Source organism: Myripristis murdjan, chromosome 1 (assembly GCF_902150065.1).
Source record: "Myripristis murdjan chromosome 1, fMyrMur1.1, whole genome shotgun sequence".
NCBI classification, from domain to species: domain Eukaryota; kingdom Metazoa; phylum Chordata; class Actinopteri; order Holocentriformes; family Holocentridae; genus Myripristis; species Myripristis murdjan.
In genome coordinates this window covers 20,772,817-20,798,017 of record NC_043980.1, presented here as the reverse complement: position 1 = coordinate 20,798,017, position 25,201 = coordinate 20,772,817, and the positions used below count along the sequence as shown (strand labels likewise).

Sequence of the window (25,201 nt, the reverse complement as noted above, 5' to 3'; positions counted from 1 at the left end):
TGCGACGGGAACAAGTAACATTTGAGTTGAACCTAATGTCCGTTGATCTTGTTTGAGCAGTGTTTACAATGGGTACTTATGTATGGAAGACATTTATATGTGGCTGAGCTGTGACTAATGCCAATGTGTTTTGGGTTGACAGGATTGGGCAGACTGTGATAAACAGGCTACAGCTCCAGCCTTGTGCCTGGCTCCTTACTCCACTCCATCTTGTGACATGCGCTTACATTTATTTTCCAGTTAGTGCCCAAGTAGCCTGTCAAAGGCTGTTCCTATTGGGTTTGCTGGGAGAGCAAACAGACATGGAAGCTACGTGTGTCATGGAAATGTGTCTCACGTTGATGCATGAACTGGCATTCCAGCTGATGGCAGCACACATCACTATGTTCTGTCTCCTTGGCGAAATATCACAATGCGACATTGTGTAACGGTAAAACAATGGCATCTTTACGAGGCCTGGTCTGAATGAACAAAAGCAGCTGGGTCGAGATGGCAGAAACAACCACAAAAACAGCCAAACGACAAACAAGTGTACTGCAATATCAGGCGCCCTGCAATGTTTTTAGGGAGCATTCTGGTGGTTTTGGTGTTCTCAAAAGATTTGCGGTTTCTGTTACATTCCTCTACACTTCCTGTTTTCTTAGATGGAAGACAGTTCCCACACTGCCTGAACTCCCATACCATTCCTCCTGTTTTCCCCATCCCCTTAGTCATTGCCCTCTTACACACTCCATCCCATTTCTCAGACTATCCAATGAACCATGAGCCTCCTTTTCTGATGACCTCAACACAACATGCACGTAACATCCAAATACATCATACTATTGTGCAAAACCATTATGTTTTCCACAGGTGTTTCAATGATAGATGACAACAGAAAGAGAGATACAGAGAATACAGGAGAGGGAGATAGCAAGAGAGACAGAGAAAAAGAGAGATGAAAAGAGAGAGCAGAAAAGGAGAAAGCAATGTGACAGTGGTGTTGCCAAGTTGTCTGGTGGCAGATAAGAGAGTTGATCCAATTGGCCCTGAGGTCAAGATAAGACCTTGTTGCTAAAACAAATAAACAGAGTAACAAAGCCCAGTATCAGGTCAATCTCTGTGCCATTATGCAAGCCAGATGGGTTCATTTTAGAGTGATCCTGCAACAACATGGTCCTGTGGGGACAATATCATGACTTATAATGCATTTCCTTTGTGTGCACTGTTGACACTGTCCTCTATCGTAAGTAATGTCAAAGTTCTTCGATTTACTAAGGGCTTCATTTTATCAATCACAACTTTTTATTTACCAATAAATAAATTACCTCATTTGGTGATAATAATGTTAATGTTCATTGCTCAGTTTATTTTACACTGTCTGCTACATATCTGCATTTTTCCCCCATTTTATTAGTATCCCTCTGTCCACTGGGTATGTGGAGCTCATCCATCCAGATCAATACAGATTTCATGCCTCAATAAAATGGGAGACTGTGGTAAGTTGGATCCAGGGTGTCACAAGTAAACTGGCTGCACGCAATGCAAAAACTACATGAAACCCCATGGCGCTGTCAAAGCATGTGTAGTCGAGTCATTACCATATGGTAGTTGGATTGCTTTGGCACCTTCCACTTTTACAGCTGGACTCCTCTATTCAAGTTTCAGGGGCCAAGTTTTTTGAGGAGCTTAATCCAAAAGGTTTTAAGTCATCCTGAGATTGAAATTGGAGCTGGTGGTAATAAACACAGCACAGGTTTTCCATGTCCCCCACTGGATGGTGACCTCAGAGGCCTTCTCATCTTTGGCAGCTGATGGAGTGACGTAAACATCAGTCAAAATTTCTACTTAAATGTCAATTTATATTGAGCAATACAGTGACGATACACAAAATCTTCTGGTAATACACAACATTACAGTCTTTTGAGAGCCACAAATTCCACCAGAGATTGTCAATGTGTGAATCATCATGCAAACACTGTGACAGAATGGTCACATACATTGCTCACTCCACACACTACATTAAGGTTCATATTTGCAAGCAGGTAATCAGAAACAACTACAAAGTATCACAAGAATTAAACTTTACTCAGTATGGTGCCAGAGTTGCTGGATCAGTCCCTGTCCAAACAACATGCCTGCTTAATGGGCCCTGTCTTATAAATAAAGGATTTCTTGCTGTCATTCCTAAAGAGCCAACAGTACTAATAGTGAATAAACACTGTGTCAGTTCTTTGGCTTTTGCTTTGTTGCAAAGAGCCTAACTCCACTTATGAATCACTAATTAGTAGTGTCTAGTTTTTGGATTATCATTGTACCTAACAACTCAGTGCACTGACAAACAGTGTGTAAGTAGTATTAGATATTTGTGTATTTGATATCTGAGCTAGTGCTTTACCCCTTGCACCACAGAGAGTCTTTGGCCAAGACCGCATCCCTATGTCCTGTGAGCTTTCAAACCCTCTACATACACACACTCCATGCCCTTATAGGACCTTGTTTTGCAATGAGAGATTTGGAAAGAGTAAAACATTTTACAGATCCCCCCACTCACAGTTCTGAAAGCATGTGAGAGTGAAGTCATTGTTTTCCAAGAGGCGTGCCAGAGAGTGGGACAAAAATTATTTGTAAGCTGTATCTTGCCCAGTAAGTGTCAGTTAATATAAAAAAGGACCTACATTTGCGGTGTAACAGTTCCAAAACCGTGATTACTTCACTGATAGAAAGTCAAATATAAACATTAGTTAACTAATCTCAATTATAGCACACTGCATCCACATTTTACTCACATATACATTCATCTACATTTTGGGGCCTTCACATACTTAGCCTTACCTTTTTTGTGCGCATTTTTGCCATGTTGTCCTGTTTTTGATCTTCCAACTCACTCAGCCCAACCAAAACTGGACTGGCAAGGTGAGTGTCACTGTAAATAACTGTCTGCGGTGTCTCATCCATCTCCTCCACTCTGGCAAATGTGGCTCCCGGCCTGTGGTGTTCTCTCTGACCATCTGCCACCTCAGAGGCAGGTGACTCACTAAAGTAACAACCCGGGGCTTGGTTGCTATGGAGCCCTTCTGGTGAAAGCTCATCACTGATCTCTGCAGAACATGTTGGCTGGCTTTGGGTGTGTTGTTTAGCTGCTGTATTTTCATGTGGCATGTTGGACAGCAAAACCTCTGGATTGCGGGTGAAGTTCAAGGCAATATTTGTTTGTGTCTGCAGGACAGGTCTTTCGTCTGCCTCAGCAAGGCTGACCTCAAGGATAGTATCTAGTTTTGTAAAGCCATTTTCTACCTGCACCTGGCAAGCTGATGGTTGGACTTCAGCAATCAAATCTTTGGACACTGTGCTTCCATCAACGTTTTCTGTTGGCTGATTTAGGGAGGTCTCCATTACCGTAGCTTGTCCTGTACTTGGAATGGTGTTGGTCAACATCTGCACTTGGGGTGCTTTTGAATATCCAACATCCAGCTGTTCAGATGATATATCATTATTAATGTTCATGGAGCAAGACTGACCTTTGATAGAAATATCAGATGATGACATTGCCCCACAACTGACTTCCGTTGCTTTCTTGTTGACTTCTGCTTGTGCCCCTTCCTCTCCCTGGGCCTGCTTCAGCACTGCCATTTCAACATTCTGCTGCTCTGTCTGGCTTGATATTTCACAATCATGTCTTACTGGCCTACTACATCCCTGAATGTCTTGTGTGTGAGGGGTTGGTCCATTATTTTCATTCAGAGTTTTGGGCTCATCAATTCCATCCAGCTTGACAGGAGCACTTCTGTTCTTGCATTCAGTTCCCTCTTTGTTACATTCTCCTTCCACCACTGGAGTAAAAGTCAGCTCCACAGCCTGGTTAGCATTTGATATTACTTCACCATTTTCCATCCCGTTATCAGAATAATCCATCACACCTGCAGGCAAAGTTACATTTTTGTCAGCAAGATCGGTGGTAGAGACTTTGTCTTTCTCAACATCTGGGAGGTCTGCTTGAGGTTCCAGTTCAGTAGAAGAAGACTGGGTTAGTGTGGCCTCGGAGGGTTCAGGAGGTCTGCAGTAATCCTCTGTATGGCTCTCCATTGTTTCCTGTGGATTTGGAAGCTTGCCAGACTGTTCACTAGCGGAATCGGACAGTGGAGGCCCATTGTCTGAACAGATAGAGATGCATTGTTGCTCTTCACCAGAGATATGTGGACTTTTAAAGACATTATCGTCATTGCTGATGTTGTGATTCTGCCTGCCCTCTGTGCCAACCTCACCTTCACTGTTGACAGTTTTCCCATTCTGACTGCTGCTATCAAATGAACAAGTAATATGTGCACCAGTCATCCTGCTGTTTGAGTTAAAGAGAGACTCTCCAGAGGCTATAATGTCTGTGGTTTCGAGATACTCTGAGTCAGATGAGCTCTGAAGGATGTCAACATCCAACAATTCTTGAGAACCATCCACAAATTCTTCACAAAAATTCATTGCCCCACTTCCACTGCTATCCACTATCTTTAAATGTTCTGATTCAGTACCATTATCAACAGCAGAGGCTGTAGCCTCCAGTGCCTGTGCCAGGTCATCTGTGGGTGGCTGGTGACAGCACTCAGGCATGGAGGCGCACCTTGCCCGTCGTCCTTGCTTGGAACCCCCTGTCCCTATCCAGGGACCTTCGCTGTCAACCCCATGACAGCAGACCAGATCCAGATCATCGTAGCTGTACTGTAATCCTGACCGGTGAGTCACATGATCTTCCCAACTTCTTTTCCGTATGGCTACTGGCATGGTGGACAGCTAATGCTATCCCATAGAGCTGAGCTGAAGACCAGCCACAAATGGAGATCCAAACGTACTCCTGTGCTTCCTGTGACATTAGAGAAGAGAAGAGAAGAGAAGAGAACAGAACAGAACAGAACAGAACAGAACAGAACAGAACAGAACAGAACAGAAACAGTCATTGATGTTCTCAGCATTTGCAGATGAGAATATGATGAGTAAAGTTTCAGTTTGAAAATAAACAGCTGGGGAGAAGTGAGTGGAAGTCTAAGAGGGGCGTAATCATATTCCATTAGCCTTCCCCAGGAAAGTGTAAACTCAGCTGGGTTTGTATAAGCTGACAAGATCCCCAGTTGTGCTAACTAGACACGGCAAACTGATGAGTTTTCGAGCAAAGGTTTTTGTGATTTAACATCACAAACTAATCAGTTACATTTGGATTAAAGTCTTAGGAAACCGGCAGAAAAAAGCAAGCATCATTTTAATGTCCCTTAAAACATTAAGATGATCAACAAATTAAAGATACACATCCCTTATTTACTTCTTAACAGACAGTGAACCAGATTGTTGAGTTCACACCACAACCCTTTAACACACATTATACACTAAATGGGCAAAACAAGACTTGCAGAGTTTGTGAGTTGGTGAACTGTCATGCTGAACATACCCACACACCCACAAAAACAAGAAGTCTAATGATGCAACTGTGAGCAGGACTGACAGTCAAAATAATCACAGCCCTGTGAGAGTTACTTCTCAGAAATCCAAGATTATCAAAATATGTAGGGCCCATCTCATGACCCGAAACAAGTTATAATGCAACCCTTTGATTCACTGCCCAGGTCTACATTAGTTGTACTCATTGGTTCGGAATGTACAGGAGTGCGTAAGTAAAGGGACACATGGCAATTCAGCAAGCAGGCAGACATGCACTCTAATCCAGCTGGGCATCTGCTAAAACGATCAGGATTCAAACCCTAGACAAAATTTACTTGATTAAAATTTAAGAAACACGAATAAGGTCAGTACAGGCATGTAATAATGACAGGATACAAACAATATAAGAAGTGCTGGAAACGCTTTAGCATGACCTGTAACTACAACCATATCAATTGGAGGCATAAACATAAGCAAACATGGCTTTATAACCATTTTACATATGGCTGCTGAAATATTTTATGACAGGCCTGTTTTGACAGAATGAATGGTTGGGGTTAATGCTAGGAGATTTTTGTGCTGCACATCTGCACAGCAGGGGGACAGCTCCCAGACAATTTCATCTGTTCTCTCTCCTCATGAAAAAAATAGAATGTCACGTTAAAATGCTTGAGGATTCCTATTACATGAACTGTTGTTGCGTTTAAAAAAAACTAGTTTGTCTCAAATACAAAAGACCTATGCATGCTTATCGAACAGTTAATAGCAAGGAAATCGATTCCATAATAGCTCTATTAGTTGTGAAACAGAAAAGGATGGGCTGTCCTGTCATATTACATTCCCTTGACTCTGAATTTACATTTAAAAGAACAGCAGAGATAAAGCTAAAACTTTTTTTTTTTTCACTTTTGCACCTTTTGGTTCCTCAGGAATACAGCTGGATGGCATCAACTACCATCTGCATCCTCTGGCATAAAATTACTCCTGGTTATTAAGCAAGTCGGGAAGAGTACTGAAGACGTCCCAAAGGAAATGCTCCATCAAACTGTCGTTGAACAAACAGCACATATATCACTTTAATATATTTGTGATATTTCATACTCAAGTAACAGTGATTACTTCTAGCGAATATCCCATCAGACTGATTAAACAATGTTTTACTGTATAATCCAGAAACAGTATATGGAATAATTAATTAAAATCCAGGAGGTCACCAATCCAGAAGCACAGTTACAGTCCCAGAACTTGCTCAGAGTACAATTAGCCACAGCTTTGTGTCTGAGACGTTCAGCAATTTGCCCTGTCATTCATCCTAAAGTAATCCATCCGCTTTTGGAATTTATGAATCCACTTCCACCAAGGCAATCTGACACTCTCTCCACTTTAAGACAAATCCTTAGTCAAGGTTACTGTGAGCCATCTTCTGAATCCCAGTTGGTATCTTTACAGCAAAACAGACAGAAAGACACAGAAGCCCCCAAAGGCAGGCAGAAAGCCGGGGAACAGTGGAAAGTCCACAGACAACTTCCATCTTGATCACATTAGGGTTTTTGCTGACGCTGAATGCCGAGAGTCGGGGTGGTGTAAGAGGGGCAGGGTTTACTTTCCCCTACTCCACCCCTGCTCTCCTCCGTTCTATCCCCTTCTCATCACGTCCCTCCCTGCTGGTTTTGACAGGGAGTCTGAGTCACATCCTTGAAGCCCCATCCCCCGTCTTACAACTCTCAGGCTCTCCAAGCACCCCATACTCATCTCCTCACTCCACCCTCCTCTACTTTTCTCTTTCTTTGTTCAACATATTAGATACAGTGCTCCTTCTCAACACCCTTATTTTCTTGAAATTATTTCTTCTTCCCATTGGACTTTTTCTGTCTTCCTTAGCTCACTATCTTACTGAGCTGGGCAAAGCTCCCACCAGTTGGTTTTGATTAGTAACAGACAGGCTGCTTTGTAAGACCCCTGGCTGTGGGCCAAGTGAGATTGCTCTAATGTTTTGGCAGTTATATCTGAGGCATGCTTTTTTTTGATATGTCGTCTTGTGGGCTAACTCTACAAGTATTCTTAAGCAAACACACTGTACTTAAGAAAAAACATGCACAGCAAGATACTCACAATCTGAAAGAATATCTATATAAAAATACCAGCCTGCGCACAATAGATTATACAAAAAAGGAGACATCTTTACAAAGTAGGCAACTGTCAACCTGATATCTTCGTTTTAAAGGAGACCTCAAAGAAGAAAAAATATTTTAGGGCCCAAATGCCAGTCATTCATTTCCTAATATAGACATTTGTCAGGAGCACTCACCAGACAGAAAAAGGAAAGCCAGTGGTATTTACACTTGATGTCACTGAGAGTATTTAAGATAAATTCTAATTAGCAAATATTCTCTTTGGGCTTCTAAAGAGACTGAGCCTGAAGGATTGTAAAACAAAGTGAATAATTCCACAGTCAAAGTTGCATTTGCACAGCCTGCCTCCACTTAACATCTCCAGGGCCTCATAAACTCCTGATTTACACTGGTAGGAAATGTGCAATATATGAATTTACAACTTCTTGATGATAACACCACCACCTACTCTCTCTCTTGATGTTTTTTCAAGTCTATCAGGTTATGTAGTCGAATTTCACACTAAATCAGGCAGCGTGCAGATTTATTGATATTCTCACTGTTTAAGACAATTATTTTCAGTGAGGCTCAGACACGTGGAAAGAGTAATGGGTCAAAGTAAGCAAAGCAAATGGGAAAAGACAGGCAGAAGAATGGGACTTGGAGAGGAGCCCGCCTCCAGCTACTCCAGCAACCCTGGCCTCTGCCCTCAAGGTCATGCAGATGTGAGGTGAGGCTCTGGATGAGACTTTTCTTAGGGGCCTCTGTGGGAAACTGTGCTCTGCTGTCCTCGTTGGCTCTCCAGGGACACAGATGTTCATACTCACACGGACGGAGGGGTGGGGGGGTGAGGGGGGTTCCAAGTTAGACAAGACTCATCTGTAGCATGTCACATGTGCTCTGCGGTTTCGGTGAGTGTACTGTAACAAAATGCAGATCTTGTTGGTCATGGTAGTTGCCATGTGGATACGGCTGGTGATTGAAGTACAGGGGCCTGCACAGCGTATGACTCAGGCTATCCACTCATTACCTCCTTTGGACATCCAACTTGGTCTATAATTTGCTAGACAGTACAGCAAAACTACTGCCAGTCGGAATATCTTGCACAGCCACAGGGCAACCAGTCTACGTCACGGTCTGATCCGTCAGTTGGGGGATGACGTTGTGCAAACATGTGCTCAATCAACATGTGTGAGACTAGATGTGTGAGTGAGGGGGTGGGTAGGACTTTCAAGGAACTGCAGCAGGACTAAAGCATTAAAGTTGTTTGAGAAATGATTTACTCTTGGAATAACTTTCCACTTGATTAACGTTAGGACTACCACTTTATCACAAAACTTTCCAAGATGGCTAGTGCATTGAGCGCTAGAGCTTTTTCCACAATTTACTGTATTTTGTGGTCATTTGAGTGTATGACTGTGCAGTCGATTTGGCATTCAATGAGAATGAGTGTTTATTTCAGAGTATGTGAGAGTTTATTTGTGCTTTAAGAGTCACCAGTACAGATCAGACTTCAATTATGTCATGGAAGATGAGGAAGGACATTGCAATTGGCAGCGTCATCATCGCCACATGTCCAGAGCAGTCACATAGGAGGGCAAGTGGTTAAGAAAGACCTATTCATGATGCGTCCATAATTCCCCACTGTTCAACCCCTCACTCTTAAGTGGAGCAGCGAGGGCCCAGAGGAAACAGTCTCACATTCCTCACTGATACAGTTTATTATTGGAAAAAAAATCCAGTCTAAATCATGGGCATTGAAGGACACAGTGTGTTTGCCCATGTCGGAAAATGTAGGTGATGCTTATAGAAAAAAAAAAAAAAACTGTTTCTCCCATAAATGAGCCATTTTGATTTCTTGTTCCTACAAAGAATGCTTTGAGAACATTTTGTCGCACCCTTTTTAAGGCTTCCTCAAATAGCCATTTTCTACTGTACTCCCCTAGTAGTTAGCTAATATTTGAAAAACACACCTCAGATTGATTTACACTTTAAAAAAATAAACAGAATCTCATTTGGAGTTCTAAAAATAACATCAACAAACCACACCAGGATCCTTTCAATCCCTTCCTGTCACTTGCATTGCCTTGTGGTTAGTGATTCATTTTGAAAAAGCTCCAGTCGCTGAGGTTTATTTTCACGCAGAAAAATCACTGTGTTTGAGCCCTGAATGGTAATTTAAGTATTAAAACAATTCTTGAATGAAACTTCCTGTTACAGATTCAGCGATGATGCAGTTTAAGAGTATATAAAAGAGTCAAGAGCTGTATTTCTACCTCCAATAACTACCTGTGGATTTTGACTATTTGTGTGGGACGCTTGTGTGGGACGAAATGGATGTGGTAGCGGTGGGTATGAAACTGAGGGAAAATTGAAGGGGGGTGGGGGTGGCTGCTAATCATGGGTTATAATGCAACTGTTACCGTGGGAACAGGAAGTCCGAGTTATTGAGGATACAGGCCATAACAGTCTCCAGGCTAAAATAATTTATCTAGTCTTCTTGTGAGGGGGTCTGTGCATGAGACAAGGGAGGATATTATGTGTGTAAATGTGCGGTGTGTGTGTGGTGTGTGTGTGTGTGTGTGTGTCACTGTTAAAACCATGTGGGTGACCAATAGTGCCTCATTTAGCAAGGCTTTGCTCCTAACAGGAAAAATACCTCATCAGCTAAAGATTTATCTATTTAAAATTATTATTCTTATTTTTTCCTTCTTCCTCTCCTTCTTCTTCTTTTTATTATTATCATTATTATTTAACTATTATTTAACCAGGGAAGTTATTAAGAACAAATTCTTATGACCTTGCTGAGCTAAATGTGATTATTGTGTGGATGTAGCACTAGCACAAAACACTCATTCTAAAAAAGATAAAAGCACTGATGTAGCTGCATAATAATTTTACTGACATGTTTTATTTTTTGTTATCTGTGAAAAAAAATCATATATAGCTACAGTTTTGGTTTGTTTTTTTCATAGGTGATCACACAGTCATTACATTTGATGTGATGTGGCCATTCATGTTACAGCAGACACAACTGGGCAGATAGGCATACTCTATTTAACTAAAATATTTTATGGAGTGACACCAATATTATGGTATTATTATTAGGGTTCTCATTACTTTATTCATACTTTGCATATTCCAAAAACAAAACATGATGCCAGCAAGAGGTCTGTCTGACTCTCTGTCCTATAGTTAGAAACAGTGCTGGCTCCCAGAATGTTCCATATGGGTCAAAGCATGTCTACATTACAACAGCTGGACCCCATTTGTGTTCTTTGGCTCAAGCACATGCCCATAACCATAACCACCCGCACCTAAGCGTATTCTCACACTTATGTAGCTTTAAAATGTGTGCAGGCATGCACAAAGACATACCTACAGATACACATATTCCTCTTATGCACATCAGTGTTTAATGTGGTAATATGTATGACAGACCAGCACTGCCTCTCTAAAAAAACACCAAACATATGCTCATCTATGCTTAGGTAAGTTTAAGAAGCAGATGTTTCACCAATGCTCAAGCTTTGGACCTTTTGAACATGGCAACTCAGCAGTCTTTTGAAATCCAAATTGAGATTTATGGTTTTCTAGCCAATGCACAACTTTGGTGTTTTGAGCAGCGCCACATGAGTCAGAGAGCAACTGGCAATATTTGATTTCACTGCCATCTGCTCCTCCACCTCATCAAGGGAGAAATGGTGTTTGTTTTAACAAGGTTCAACTGATTCACAAGGAGTCCACTGTGTACCTTCAGTCTGAAAGTACAGAAATATAACAGAGAAAAAAGATATTATAACAACTCGCTGCCATCCACCTTCTAAAAAAAAAGTACTCTGTCCAAAAATTCAGCCTTTTGGAGTTCCGCAGTGCATTCTTCTATAGCATTTTGTAACAATTTCATGTTTAAAAGCATCATTGACTATCACACTGAGACAAACACTATTTATCCTCTTGTCCTGTCGTTTATAAGAGCTGATTCTTGGGCTCGGACCAGGTCTTGTCAGGACCAGCCCAATGACGTGCAGCTCCTCATCCTGCACTCTGCTACACATATGCTGTGCTGGCATGGCTGCCTCTTGTGGAGATCCAGGAAAACTGTGTTGTCCTTGGACACAGTTGCCACAGCAGCATCAGCGGGAAATACTTGAGACCAAGAGTCAGGAGATCATGGTCTATTTCATCATGAGATGAGAGAGCTCTGGACAATCACGTTTCCGTTATTCCCAGTTGCCTTGCATTTCAGTTCCAAATGTTGCCTCCCAACATCTGCCCATGTTTTCGCACACACATTCACACTGGGCTCTTGAGTGAAAGTGATCATTTGTTCATCTGTATTCATCTGTATTGTATTATCATGTATGGCAAAACATGCCTCAGTGTGAAAAGGCATAGTGTGTGTGTGACTGTCAGTGTAACGCTCTTAAGGTATACAGTATCGTGAAAGAGATTTGGGTAAAAGATCAGGACATTTTAACTCTAGTCAAGGGAAGCATGCTCAAAGGTCTGACTGCTCAGTTGTGCCTTCATAGAGTGAAAAGTCGATAAGATCACCAGTTAAATATTTATCCTTCCTTCAGGTCTCATATGCAATGAAGTAGTAACGTTTATAGAGCAATAAGAGGAGGAGGAAAAGAGAGGCAAAACACCTCTTCTTCAGGAAACTGTTTGACATTCCAACCCACTCAGGAAGTGTGCAGGTCAGGAAACCTTCACCATGAGGAGAAGAAAGCTCTTGAGAAACAGCAGACGGGGACGACGCCTCCATGAAAAAGATGCTACTTCAAACATCTGAATGTGTTTAGCAGCCACCATGGACGATGTTTTGGGGATTGAAACACCTATGAAGTTGATTTTAAACTGTGAACATGGTAAACAAAGCTGGAATACGGAACAAACCTGAACAAAAACTGCTGTTCCTACGAAATAAGACAGACAGGCGATCCTTTACATTTAGAGACAAAATACAGAGATGGACTTACCTGGGATCCCCGAGAGCAATAAATGCCTTTTGACTTTGCTTGCACTTGCAATTCTGCGTTCCTCTGAGACGCTCCTGGCACGGACAGCAAGGTGGAACAGTGAATAACGAGACCACCCTTCACCTGGAGGAACTGGGCTCCAGATTGTGTCAGCGTCATCCCTATTCAAGGCACTTTCAGCAAGGCAGAGAACTCATACCAGCTCCACCAGCGCTGACCTGCAGTTAACCCATGCTCTGATCTTTCTGTACAGGGGAACAAGTGAGATTTTTTTTTTTTTTTTTTTTTTCCTGGAGATTGGCTGCACTACCATGACATAGACAAGAGGGGGTGACAAAAGCCAGTATCTTTGTCTGATGTTACTCTGAACTGCAAAGAAGGTACATTTCTCAACTTTAAAGTACATGAACTTTTCTTGAATATTTCCATTTCGTATCAGTTTACTTTTCTATTCCACAGCATTCCACAAGTAAATATCATACCCTTTTTTCACATAACTACATTTATGCCACATCTGTAGACACATAAGCCAACATATAAATATCTATTTACCTTAAGGAGTTGCTAGATTTATGACCATCAGAATCAGAATCAATCAGAATCAGACAAACTTTATTGATCCCCAGGGGGAAACTGGGTCAGTTGTAGTTGCTCAATTCTCGAGAGAAGAAAAAAATTATAAGAAATAGAAAAAAAAAAATATGAAATAGAAAAATATGTACCTAAAAATATGCATTATGTATAAAGTTGTATTAAAATTATGTGCATTAAGTGTAAATAACTTTCAACTTTTTCATGCATCATTATGCCAGATGTTTTGAAGCATTGACATGCAAATTACTCAGATTAGTTACTCTATTAAAATGTTCTGAAATTACATGGGGCACCCCAGTGTCTGATACCAAGCCTCTGGTGTAATGTATGTTCAGTGTCGGGTCTATATGCCAAGCGGCGGTGTACACTTTCAAACTACACTGTAAAACCTTACAACGTGTGGTCTACATAGGCTTTCTCAGGTGAAAGCACAGACTATCCTTTGTGTTTCCAGTCAGAGGAGTTAGCCCTACATACTGAAGCTCATTAACCTGAAGCTCACCTCACTCACCTCTAACTACATCTCTGTAACATCATTAGCATCATCATCCGCAGGGTGGCTAAGGTAGCAGGCTTACAGTTGCAGACTTTACCAACAAATTATTACATTTCGTCTGGAGTCTGCTCAGGTAACTGTGAACTGGAAATCCTTCTCAGTACTTGGTTGCTCCACTACATGGCGCCTTTTACTCGTGCAAGCAAATAGCAACAACAAGGGCGCGTCTCGCAACAACCGATGCTGCTTTCATTGATACTCGTAATCTGCAATACCAAGTTTCGAGGTTATCTTATGTACCTGACGTGACATAGACTTGTCTTAGAAGCATTAGGCACATAGTCGGCAAATAAAAGGTCAAACTAAAGGGAAACAGACAGCTTAGCAGAAAATGCATGATAGTATAATATGATTAATAATATGCCTATCATATCACACAGTCCACCTCACAAACGTCACGGACCGGTAACTCGAGTACATCCCACCTTCCTGCCGTTGCACCCAGCCGTTCATATCTCTGACAGTCATTGAACGCGGCATAAGTAATTTGACTTCTTTCTTCCGCGTTTACCTGCTCGGCTTCAACGAATAGGGGGTAGGGATGTCCATAAATTTCCAAGGTTGTATTTTCACATTTGAAACATTTAAAAAAGATATAAAAGTGTGAATTATTGCCACGATTAGAAGTATTTACTTGAACCAGCAGGAGGAAGAAGGGGAAATGAGTGCAAGCTGAGGAAGCTGAACCGTAGAAAGACACTGGAAGTTTTGCTTTGTTGATAAACTTAAGTCGTGGCGACCGTCCACAATGGGATGTTGTCAGAGTGTTGAGGTAAGACTAATATACAGTGCTGGAAGTTGTATGGAAATAGCTTCCCATTGTTTCAAAACAATAAACATAGCCACTTGAAAACTCGCAAGCTGTGAGTTTATGTCGATACACTTGGTGGACTCCGTAGTTTTTTTTTCTCTTTCTGGACGAAAGCAGCGTCCACCTAGCTGAGTGACGCTCTAGCTGTGTGGCTGCTACTTTCAGTAAGTTTGTGTGTTTTCGGCGGTGGGGCAGCGCACTGCAGTACAAATAAAAAACAGGATTAACTGTAGCCTTTCCTGTGTGTTATTTATGTCTGGGCAGAGCAAACGTGACTGGAAACCCCTGGAGGAGCGCTGCTGCACGGACATACCATGGCTCATCATATTCTCGGCGTTTTGTATTGGCATGGTGAGTTTTCGCTCAAGTCAGCTTACAGTGCGTGTTGTAGCTTGTCAGCCTGAGAGTTGATCACTGACACTTTCAGTCAGAAAAGTAAACCGTATGTAATTGATTTCATGCTGAGCATAGTTAAGCAATGCCCAGGGGACATTAGGATATCATTCCATTGAATCAGAAATACTTTATTGATCCCCGAGGGGAAATTGGGTCGGTTGCAGTTGCTCAAATTCTCAAAATTAAATTATAAGAAGTAGTAATAAAAACATCAAATATACAAATATGTACCTTAGAAATTGCAAATAGTATGTGCATTACATATAAGTTGTGCATAATGTGCATTAAATCTAAATATGTGCATTAATCCTACAAATTGCAGTAATAAATACAGGAATAAGAAACTGAGAAGATGCAAAAAAAAAAAAAAAAAGCATACCTATACACACCATGTGTACACAGCGATATTGCACTGTTGAATTGTTGTCAAGTCTTACAGGAATAAAGTCTTAACTTAATACTTAACTTGAACTTAAATCGGACACATTATTATTATTATTCCTCACGTCAATTATTTATAGTAAATATATAGCCTATGCCTTATTTTATTATACTATATTATAATATTTTAATCTGTTGGTTTATATTTGAAAGAGATGTGATGTGTTTGTAAAGTACTTTGAAACTATGTATTGAAAAGTGCTACATAAATAATGTTATAATAATCACTGTCATAACTATCTGTGTCACCTGCAGATCTGTATCTGTGGCTTTGCCATCGCCACTGGAGCTGCGTCCAGGCTAATTTCAGGATATGACAGCTATGGCAACACCTGTGGTCAGAAGAACACCAAGGTGGAGGGAATAGAGCTCAGTGGCCGGGACCAGACAGACAATAAGTTAGTCTCATTTATTGCAAATTACTGTTAAATGTGTGGTAGAGGGCATATTCACTCCTCTTTCTGTGTGTTACAGTTGCTAATTGCATCAGTAATGTTGACACAACATATAGGTTCAGCAAACTGGTCCAGCCAAGCAGATTTAGTCCTCATTTGCCCTTTGTAGTTGTTGTGGAGGCTGAAGAACAAGTGATTGGACATTACTTGTGTGGATGCAAGGATTGCATCATGTAATCCTAATCTAATTTGGTGCGAACAATCCTTTGCTGTAATTATAACGACGGCCGTGCAAAATTGACTTAACTTTACCTCCTGCTCACTCTGTTCTTGTTGACATAGTTTTAGATAAGATTTTGTTGCCTAGGCCTTTGACTTAACCTAGTTGCATATGCCCGAATCTCACACTACTCAAAGAGAAGTGAGATTACTGCACAAAGGCTGTTGTAGTGGCCAACAGAAGCCGAACCAGACCAGTTTTGTAACAGGTTTTGAATATGTAGTTCAGTGTTTTCTGTGTCAAAACAATCTGTTGTAAGGCCTGTGAGAGTGACTTGGATTATCATAAATAAAAGAGATAAGGTAGATTTTCTGTCCTAGCACAGAGCAACACCACCCTATAGCAATCTACATATATGGCAGATTTTTGCTGCTCATGCTATTTAGTTATTTGAATCTTTTATTTGGACAGTTTAACTCAAACAGTCTCAGTTTTTATCATTTTATCACCAGGGTATGTGACAGCTTTATCTTCCTTAGCACTAACATCAGTTGTCACAAATTCACCTCCTGCTGCCACAACTTGTGCGAAGTCTGAGACTCCTTTTGGGCAGTAGCTTTCCATCAGCTGCCGCCTGTAGGCACAGTTTCACTCAAACAATGGTCATGCTTTATTGATGGGCTGATTGCCCATGGGGGCTTGGAATAAAAGGCATTTCTGCCACAAAGAGGGATCTGTTCCGCAAGTTGGCAAATGTCACCATTTTTTTTTTTTTTTTACTCCGACAGAACAATCCCAACTGGTGTAAAAATTGAATATGCTGATGTTTTGATCAAAGGAAGAATGTAGAGTACGGATGGTGTTTAGTCAGTGGCCAAGTTAGTTTACAATGAGCATTTTATTAATCTGGAATTCAACTTTTCCTTCCATCAGGTATGTTTTCTTTCTAGACCCATGCAACATCGACATCATTAACAGGAAGATCAAGTCCATGGCCCTGTGTGTTTCCAAGTGCCCTGATACTGAACTGAAAACTTACTATGATTTAAAGAAATTTGCTCTGGACAATGGTGAGGAAAACCACACAACTATAAATGTTAAAGAAAAAAAAATCTGGTGTATCAACTGAATATGTCCTTTAACTGAAATTTTCTTATCTTAGTTGTGTTATGAAAAAATACATAGTGTATGTTGCATATCTAAACTGAATATTGTTTTAACAGCTTATTCTTAGCTAGGCTTAGTTGAAGTTTTAGAACTCTTTAAGTAGGCAAAATGTCTTCCTTCAGGTAGCCCCTTAACACAGGAGGAATCTAATTTTCAGCTCTTTTTAATAGGTTCTCAACTCTGTTCCTATGAAATTACTCCTACAAGATACCCGAGCCATGGCGAGAGATTCAGTAAATGCCCAAAACTCCCTGTTCCACCAAGGTAATCAAGCACATCCCTTGGCAGCTAAGTAAATATTCACTGATGAACAAGACAGTTTACTCTGAGCAAACTTCACAAGACTACCATTTCACAAGCATAATCTCTGTCATCTGAAAACTGCATTTTATGGCTGAGAGACACATGATGTTTGTAAACATTGATTAGTTAATTGTGGCCATGACCCCATTTTTAGTCACAAAGTAAAAATTTGGGTAGCTACAGTATTTTTGTACCAGCACTACAAGTGATAAGAGCCCAACCTTTTCTTCTGTTTGTTTTGGTGAACAAGCATCTTATGAGTTTGATTATTGTGCAGTATTTCTGCTTCATTAGACAATGAATAGTGGAAAGAGGATGGCAAAAACCTCACAAGTTTGTTTCACACTCATGAAGCTGCAGTCATAGTTTGTTGCTCCAAACGGCACCACAGACTATCATCCACTAAATCTAAGCCATGATCTTGCTTTTTCCTGTTTACAGCAAGAGTATCCCAGTGTTCCACCGCTGTGTTCCTGTGGACGTTGGCTGCTACGCCGAGTTTGCTCAGGCCTTTGTCACTTTCGTCAGCGACAACAGCGTTATACACAGGGTCATCGCTGGGGTGATGGCCAGCAAGGAGATCATCATGGGCCTTTGTCTGCTGGCATTAGGTACAGAATAGAGCTTGGCAATATGGCCAAAAATTTTAATACAGTAAAAAGCATTATTTCAGCCAATGTGAATTCTGACCAGCTTGGCAACCATTCATATGATCTCTTTTAAATTGATCAATATTTTATGAAACTTTTTCTTATTCATTTTGAGGGAGAATATATTGCGATAATCAATGTTTTATTGCCCAGCCCTACTACAGAAATGTTTCGCATCTGGATTTCTCTATTGAGTTAGACATGGCAGTTTGAATAATGAACTGGTGGCACCAAATGGTAAACTGCTAATGTTACTTGCTGTCATACTTACAGGTTGGAATGAATAGCATGTCTAAAACTGAGCAAATCATCATTCTTCAATGGTCATTTGACTGTTATGGCTGCCAATTTTCACCATTGACTTTGTGTTTCTGGCTGCTGGACTTCATAGCTAAGATGCTAGGCTAGTGCAGATAAATCCCAAACCAAATAAACAATTCATATATGGACAAACCTAGCTCATTGTCCTTGTAACAAAATTAACTGTAAAAGAAAAAAGACCATGTTGATTAGTTGTTTTTTTTTTTTTTTTTTTTTTTTTTTTTTTGTTAAATGCTGATGGACTTAGAGGGCTCATAGAGCTGTTTCTAGATGTTATACTGGAAGAAGAAAGACCACGGTAGCAAGATGGTAGAATATGTGTCGCCTAGGCCTAGAAACTCAGTTTGTGTATAATAATAATAATAATAATAATAATACAGGGGAGAGTTACAGTTATATATTTATCAGATCAATGATAGTTGCAGCAAAAATACTTACAGACTTACAGGACTTAGAGATCATCTCTATTTTGCTTTCCTCTCAAAAGCAACTGCCAAAATTTAGTCATAATTGATGTACTACAATTGATGGACAAACTTTTATGTCAAGTCACTGAGAAGAGATGGATTGTTCAGAGTTTACCAACACAGTTCACAGTTCCCTTCGGACTGAAAGTATTCATCCCCTACAGTTTGGAATCTTACTTAAAATGTCTGAATGCCCTTTGTCATTATTTAATTTATACAGTATATATACATTATATATAATACATCATTTAATTTAACATTATGGTGGCTGAACATCCCGGCTTATTGTTCCTCTCTCACAGTTCTATAGCAGCCATCTTGAAGTGTACCAAAAGAAATGACCTTGACCCATCAGAAAGTGGTCATTCTACTCATTCTATTTCTGTGGCTGTGTTGCTCCCAGTGTACCGCTATATTTACTCACGGGGCTTCAGTAGGGAAGGGAAGTCTCAGAAGGGAAGTTATTTTTGTCAGGAAATAACAGGAAATGTCTCAGTGGTTTCAGCCGCTGCATCCGTTGGAAGTTTGGCCCACTGTTATTAATTTAGGGTCTGCTCTCGCACTCCCCGTTGGTATACCAAACGTACAACAAATCAGTTCCCAGCGCAGTTTCACAAAACGTCTTTATTATTCAGTCTGTCTGGTTCAGTGGGTTGGTAGTCTCTGAGGGCTGGATGACTCATTTAGATCAGTTTGTGGTCAGCTGTGTTGTCATGGGATATGTGGCCTGTTGTCATTCACAGCTTTGTGTTTTACTTTTTAAATGAAACTTAAACTTAATTTTTAAAGAACTGCATAGTACAGAGCATTTCATTTGTTTTGAAGATAAAAATCATTACTTAGGAAAACCTGAAATGAATGCTCTTTAATCAACATGCTTTTAATTAAAAGTGTGGTACTTCATATATTATCCTTTATGTTAGATGTACTTGGCATACTCAATTGATGTGCCATATTCTGTCTCTGATACAGTCCTCTCCTTGATCCTGATGGTCGTCATCCGTTACATCTCCCTTGTACTGGTTTGGATCCTGACGGCCCTGGTTGTTCTTGGCTCCATAGGTGATTTACAGAAGCCACAAACTTTGTGCTGCTAATATTCAACACCAGCCTAATTCACTATTGTTTTTAATGCTTGAATAAGACACTACATTATTCTGGCACAATGACGTTGTTGTATCCAGGATATATATTTTTAACTTTTGAATCTTGACTGACACTGACTGGACAGCTTTGGTCTATTTTAGGTGGGACAGGCGTCCTCTGGTGGCTGTATGTTGACCACAGGAATGCCCTGAATGAAAAAACCACATCAGTGTTTGGGAAAGAAGTGGCTGCAGACAATGTGAAGGCCCTGCTTGTGTATGCAATTGGTGCCACTATTTTCACGGTATGTCTGAGTGTGTATGTACAAGTGAGTGAATATAGGCCATATATCCATTTTTCAATATTTCAGTCCACACAGCTGAGACAGGGTAGTTAAATTTGTTACTCAAACTGCTCTTTCTTCTGCATATGCCTCACCCATATGGCATGATTTCATTAGATGTCTATCTTCTCTGTCTAAATCTCCAGGTAGTTCTCCTGCTGCTGATGTTCTTCATGAGGAAGCGTGTGGCTCTCACCATTACTCTTTTTCATGTGGCTGGCAAGGTGTTCATCCATCTTCCCCTGTTGGCTTTGCAGCCCTTCTGGACTTTCCTCAGCCTCATGCTCTTCTGGGTCTACTGGATTGCTGTACTTCTTGCCCTTGGGACCGCCGGTAAGGAAGGAGGGCCATAGTCCAAGTCTTTGTTTTTGTGCACAAAATGGTTTGTTTTGATACACTGTCAGATTGGAGTTCAGACATAGTCTAAATAGAGCAATATACTCCCTTCACTAGGCATTTGCTTTTGTTTGTACTTGATCCGAGAAGGGTAAATTCAACTAGTGTAAATTCAACACACAGACTTAAATTCAGGTAAATTCAACACACAGACTTATTTTCTGATCTCATAACATTATAGTGATGCCATTCCCAGTCAATTAGAATATTAATTTTGCTGCTTGTGACCTTTTTCCTGGTTTGGTGGAATGACTGTACTCCCACATGGATTTGGAATCTCATGCCATTCCCATGTTGTGGGAGGAAGGAGTCAAAGAGCCAAGTCTCTCCTCATCTCCCACTCCTCTGTTCTGCACTTGATCTTATTTTCTTGTAACATACTAATTTAAATTACAGTGCGCTGACAGTGAATGCTCCACTGATTCAAGTTCATAATTTCTTTGAACGTTGATGTCATATTTACATACATGACATGATAATGTGAAGTGATCCCACTGAAATCAAAACCTTGATCTTTGCTCTCTGAATCTCATCGTCCTGGCTTTTTATTAGAAAATCTTAATGTGTAGTGATTAGTGAGCATCCCAACTTTTTTCTGTTGGTTAAATTAGTAAAAATATTTAAAGTTCTTCCCTCTGTAAGCTTGAAAATGCTGATTATAGTGTAAAAAGGGGATGGCATAAGTAGTGATTATGATGTGCCATATGGGACAGCATGGGAATTGTGTGCAAATATACCCATGAGCACAAAATGATATGAATTTATTTAGTAGAGTAGTGGTGACAAAGCATGTTGCTTAATGCAGATAGATTAATTACAAGCAGATGTCTGACCAGTACAGTTTATTGAGATTATTTCCCAGGCAGGGTGTGTAAAAAGGCCAAGGAAGTATGGACTGGCCCATCTGTTGAAACATCTAACCCAAACTCCAGCTTGTGTTTCCTCATAGGGAACCCTGTGAAGAACAACTCAACAGGTCTGGTTGAATACCAAAATAAAGGGCCTCTTCAGTACATGGTATGGTACCACGCTGTGGGTCTTATCTGGATCAGTGAGTTCATACTTGCCTTCCAGCAGATGACCATCGCTGGAGCTGTGGTCACCTACTACTTCACAAGGTGGGGGAAGAGGTACTTTAAGGGGCTTTCTAGTTCTGCGGCTGGTCCCACTTGTATATCTGCTGACTATTCTTGTTTTCTTACTAAGACTGCTTTCCTGTGCTTGAAAGATTATATTTGCTTCATTGGACCGTCACAATGGAAAGAGACAGGAAAGACAGGGCAGAGAGAGCAGATGATATGTAGGAAAGGGTCTAGGACAGATTCGAGCCCAGGCTGCTGCAGCTTAGCATTAGTATTAGTATTACATGGTACACACTGTACACAATAAGCCACTGTTTCGCCCAATTCCTGTGCATGAAAACGCATTAAGCTTGGAAAATAGCAGTGATATAAATTTTAAAACTTTTAAAACCTCTGTATTCTTTGAAGCTGTCTGCCTGAACAAGAGGAAACTTTAGTACACTGGTAGCACAATGTATAAAATGTCTGAATACAAATGGTACTGTACACCATATTTGTAAACTGATGCTTCCATAATGTCCAGTTTTCATCTGAAAAAATATTAAGTGTCCATGCTACATGATTTCAAGCCTGTCTCCACTATATGTGGTCGAATTTAGGAATAAGTCCCAGATCTCAGCGACTCCTATCCTGACATCAATGTTGCGTGCATGCCGCTACCACCTGGGCACCATTGCCAAAGGCTCCTTCATCATCACACTTGTCAAGATACCTCGTCTCATCCTAACTTACATCCACAATCAGCTCAAAGGGAAGGTGGGTTGATTTATCATTCATTTAAAATGGATGCAAAAACTCTGTTTTGGCCTTTGATCAAGAGGTCTTCCCCAGCATCTTTCACATCTATTTGTACCCTCCTAAAATGTTTATCCAGTTTGCTATTCTCCTCTATCCATTTTTCATAGGAAAATGCCTGTGCTCGTTGCATGCTGAAAGCCTGCGTGTGCTGCCTGTGGTGTCTTGAGAAGTGTCTAGCATACCTGAATCAAGTAAGTAATCCCAATAATCCCTGTGATTACAGGACAAAAAAAATCCAATATTGTGTGGATTCAAGATCCCAATCAATTAAATGCTCATATCATACTATTTCAGAATGCTTACACAGCGACAGCCATCAACAGCACCAGTTTCTGCACCTCAGCTCGTGATGCCTTCATTATCCTGGTGGAAAATGCTGTTCGAGTGGCTGCTATAAACACTGTGGGCGACTTTGTCCTCTTCCTGGGAAAGGTACCACCAAAGCAGTCCGAAGACATCCTCAGATTTATTGGCTACTTATTTTATCTATTGTAACAATTTGGGGGTTTTCAAAACAAGTTACTGCCTTAGCTTCAGCAGTTGAGTTGGAAGTATGCAACTGTCATCCATTTTACTAATCTGTACTGTCTCTACCTTCTTAGGTGCTCGTAGTTGCCTGTACGGCCTTCGCTGGCGTCTTGGCTCTGAACTACCAGAGGGAATACACTGTGTGGGTCCTGCCTCTCCTCATTGTTTGTCTGTTTGCCTTCCTGGTGGCCCACTGCTTCCTTTCTGTCTTTGAGATGGTGGTCGACGTCCTCTTCCTCTGCTTTGCCGTGGACACAAAGTACAATGATGGAAGCCCTGGAAGGGAGTACTACATGGACAAGGCCCTGATGGTGAGAAAATGGAAGCTAACACCTTGTTTGGAACTGTATCAGGCTATGAAATTAGTTTTATCATTGGATGGCATTTTTTAGTCCCCTTGATTTGATTTTTAGAGGCACATTTTTCCTTTTCTGGGACAGTCCTATTCAACTGTGAAATCAACTTACATTGCATACGAGCCAATAAACACTCAATCTATACCACTTTTTTTTTTTTTTTTTTTTTTACCTTACAGAAGCAGTTGGTGCTTTATTGTCCAATCTCTGTCCCCAGAGTTTTTTCCAATAATGTTTTTTCATTGAGTGGTTTATGTGAGCTTGGCATTTTTATTCTACCTCTGGTTGCACGGTAACAACATTGTCTGCTGCTTCAGGCAGTGTGTTCAGTTGTTTTTCTGATTTAAAAAAAAAAAAAAAAAAAAAAAAAAAAAAACGCTTCATAGTTTTCACCCAGAACACCCTGAATGTAATTGCCTGGTCAAAGGCTCTCAGGAATGACAGCAGCTGCAGTCACTCATTTGATAGCACAATGACAGAAAATGTGAAACGCAAAAAGGGCACTCCTAATTTTCAGGGGCAGTTTTTGTTCTCTTATTTTTAATTTAACTGACATTTCATGAATTTTAAAGCACATTTTTGCCCTGTCCACCTGTTAATTTTGAACCCTAGACCATAATGTTTTTGTAGGAATAAGCAGCTGAAAACAGTAACCTCTTACACTGAAATTAAACAGCACTTTACCTCTCTCCTTCTCTCTTTTCCTTGCCAGGAGTTTGTTGAGAACAGTAAAAAAATGGGACGGTACAAGCCCGATGAGGGGGATGGACGTGAGATGAAGTCCATGGTGAGTTGGAAGACCTTGTATTCCTGTGTGTGCACTTTGTTTCAGTCCAGCCTGAAAGCAAACTTTCAAAAAATAAAATCCATATTAGCGACTTTCAAGTAGGTAAATAGTCTTCCTTGAATGTAGAGCTTAACTGTAGCTACATGTCGAAATACCGTCACAGTGTGTATGTGCCATCAAGATTGTTTGAAGAATGCTTTTCTAAAACTTTTGAGAAACTTTTGCCCTTTCCATTTAATATTTCATAACTTGCAAAAATGCTTTGATAGAAACTCGGCTGGTAATATTGCCCAAGGACTTCTGACCACATCCAGTTATTTTTAATTTTTAATGTTTGATTAAAAGTGTACATCACAGAATTGTGGTTGTGATGGGAATTCATAACAAAGTGAGTGAAATCTTTCTTTATTTCTTTTTCTCTTGCAGACACGTGGAGGAACCTTAGCCTGACCAAACCAAAGAATAAATGTCAAATGCACTAAAAATGCTCCGAAGCTAACTCAGTGTGGACAACGTTTACCAGCATTACTCCCCAGGGACATCATTGCTATAACAATGCACTTTATACACAAGCTTCACTCAGTCAAAATACACATTGGATTTTATTGTTTTTATTTCTTTAAAGGAGATATTGTCAGTTTCATTTTTTGAGACTAACACATTCAGGTTTTTTTTTAATTAATACACTGTCCTGTATATACCTGATGTTTTTTTCACTGAGTAAATATTTGGTAGGGTAATTTGTTTCGACATAATTAGTGTTAGTGGTTTGGAAGGTTCAGTACATATTCTGAAATGAATAGCTAACTGTTTTGTCAAAGTCCACTGTTTATGATATCCTACGTTTGATAATTAAATGAGTGAAAACACAGAGGCTTGTTGTTTTTTCTTGTCCACATTTCACTACCACTGACATAACACTACACAGATTTGATTAAGGTGACAAATGCAACAGAAAGCATCTCCAGTCATGTATCTTTGCATTTTCGCATGTCAGCATAGATC

At 40.5% G+C, this 25,201-nt stretch overlaps 1 protein-coding gene across 3 annotated transcripts; it reads left to right on the top strand.

Annotated features, from left to right (window-relative positions):
- Window positions 1-14,147: 14,147 nt before the first annotated feature.
- slc44a1a (solute carrier family 44 member 1a) lies at window positions 14,148-25,067 on the top strand. Of its 3 annotated transcripts, none has more exons than XM_030063445.1 (17): window positions 14,152-14,184; window positions 14,296-14,421; window positions 14,725-14,811; window positions 15,553-15,695; window positions 16,846-16,982; window positions 17,250-17,343; window positions 17,824-17,993; window positions 19,793-19,882; window positions 20,068-20,210; window positions 20,396-20,582; window positions 21,595-21,775; window positions 22,327-22,483; window positions 22,633-22,716; window positions 22,820-22,957; window positions 23,128-23,364; window positions 24,122-24,196; window positions 24,623-25,067. In XM_030063445.1, exons 2-17 carry the CDS (start codon window positions 14,398-14,400, stop codon window positions 24,644-24,646), a joined length of 1,971 nt encoding a protein of 656 aa, XP_029919305.1. In that variant the 5' UTR covers window positions 14,152-14,184; window positions 14,296-14,397; the 3' UTR covers window positions 24,647-25,067. The 3 variants fall into 3 exon arrangements, with proteins under 3 accessions (XP_029919313.1, XP_029919305.1, XP_029919297.1); XM_030063437.1 differs by lacking the exon at window positions 14,152-14,184 and adding an exon at window positions 14,191-14,209; XM_030063453.1 differs by having other exon boundaries at window positions 14,148-14,421; window positions 21,595-21,763.
- Window positions 25,068-25,201: the final 134 nt, after the last annotated feature.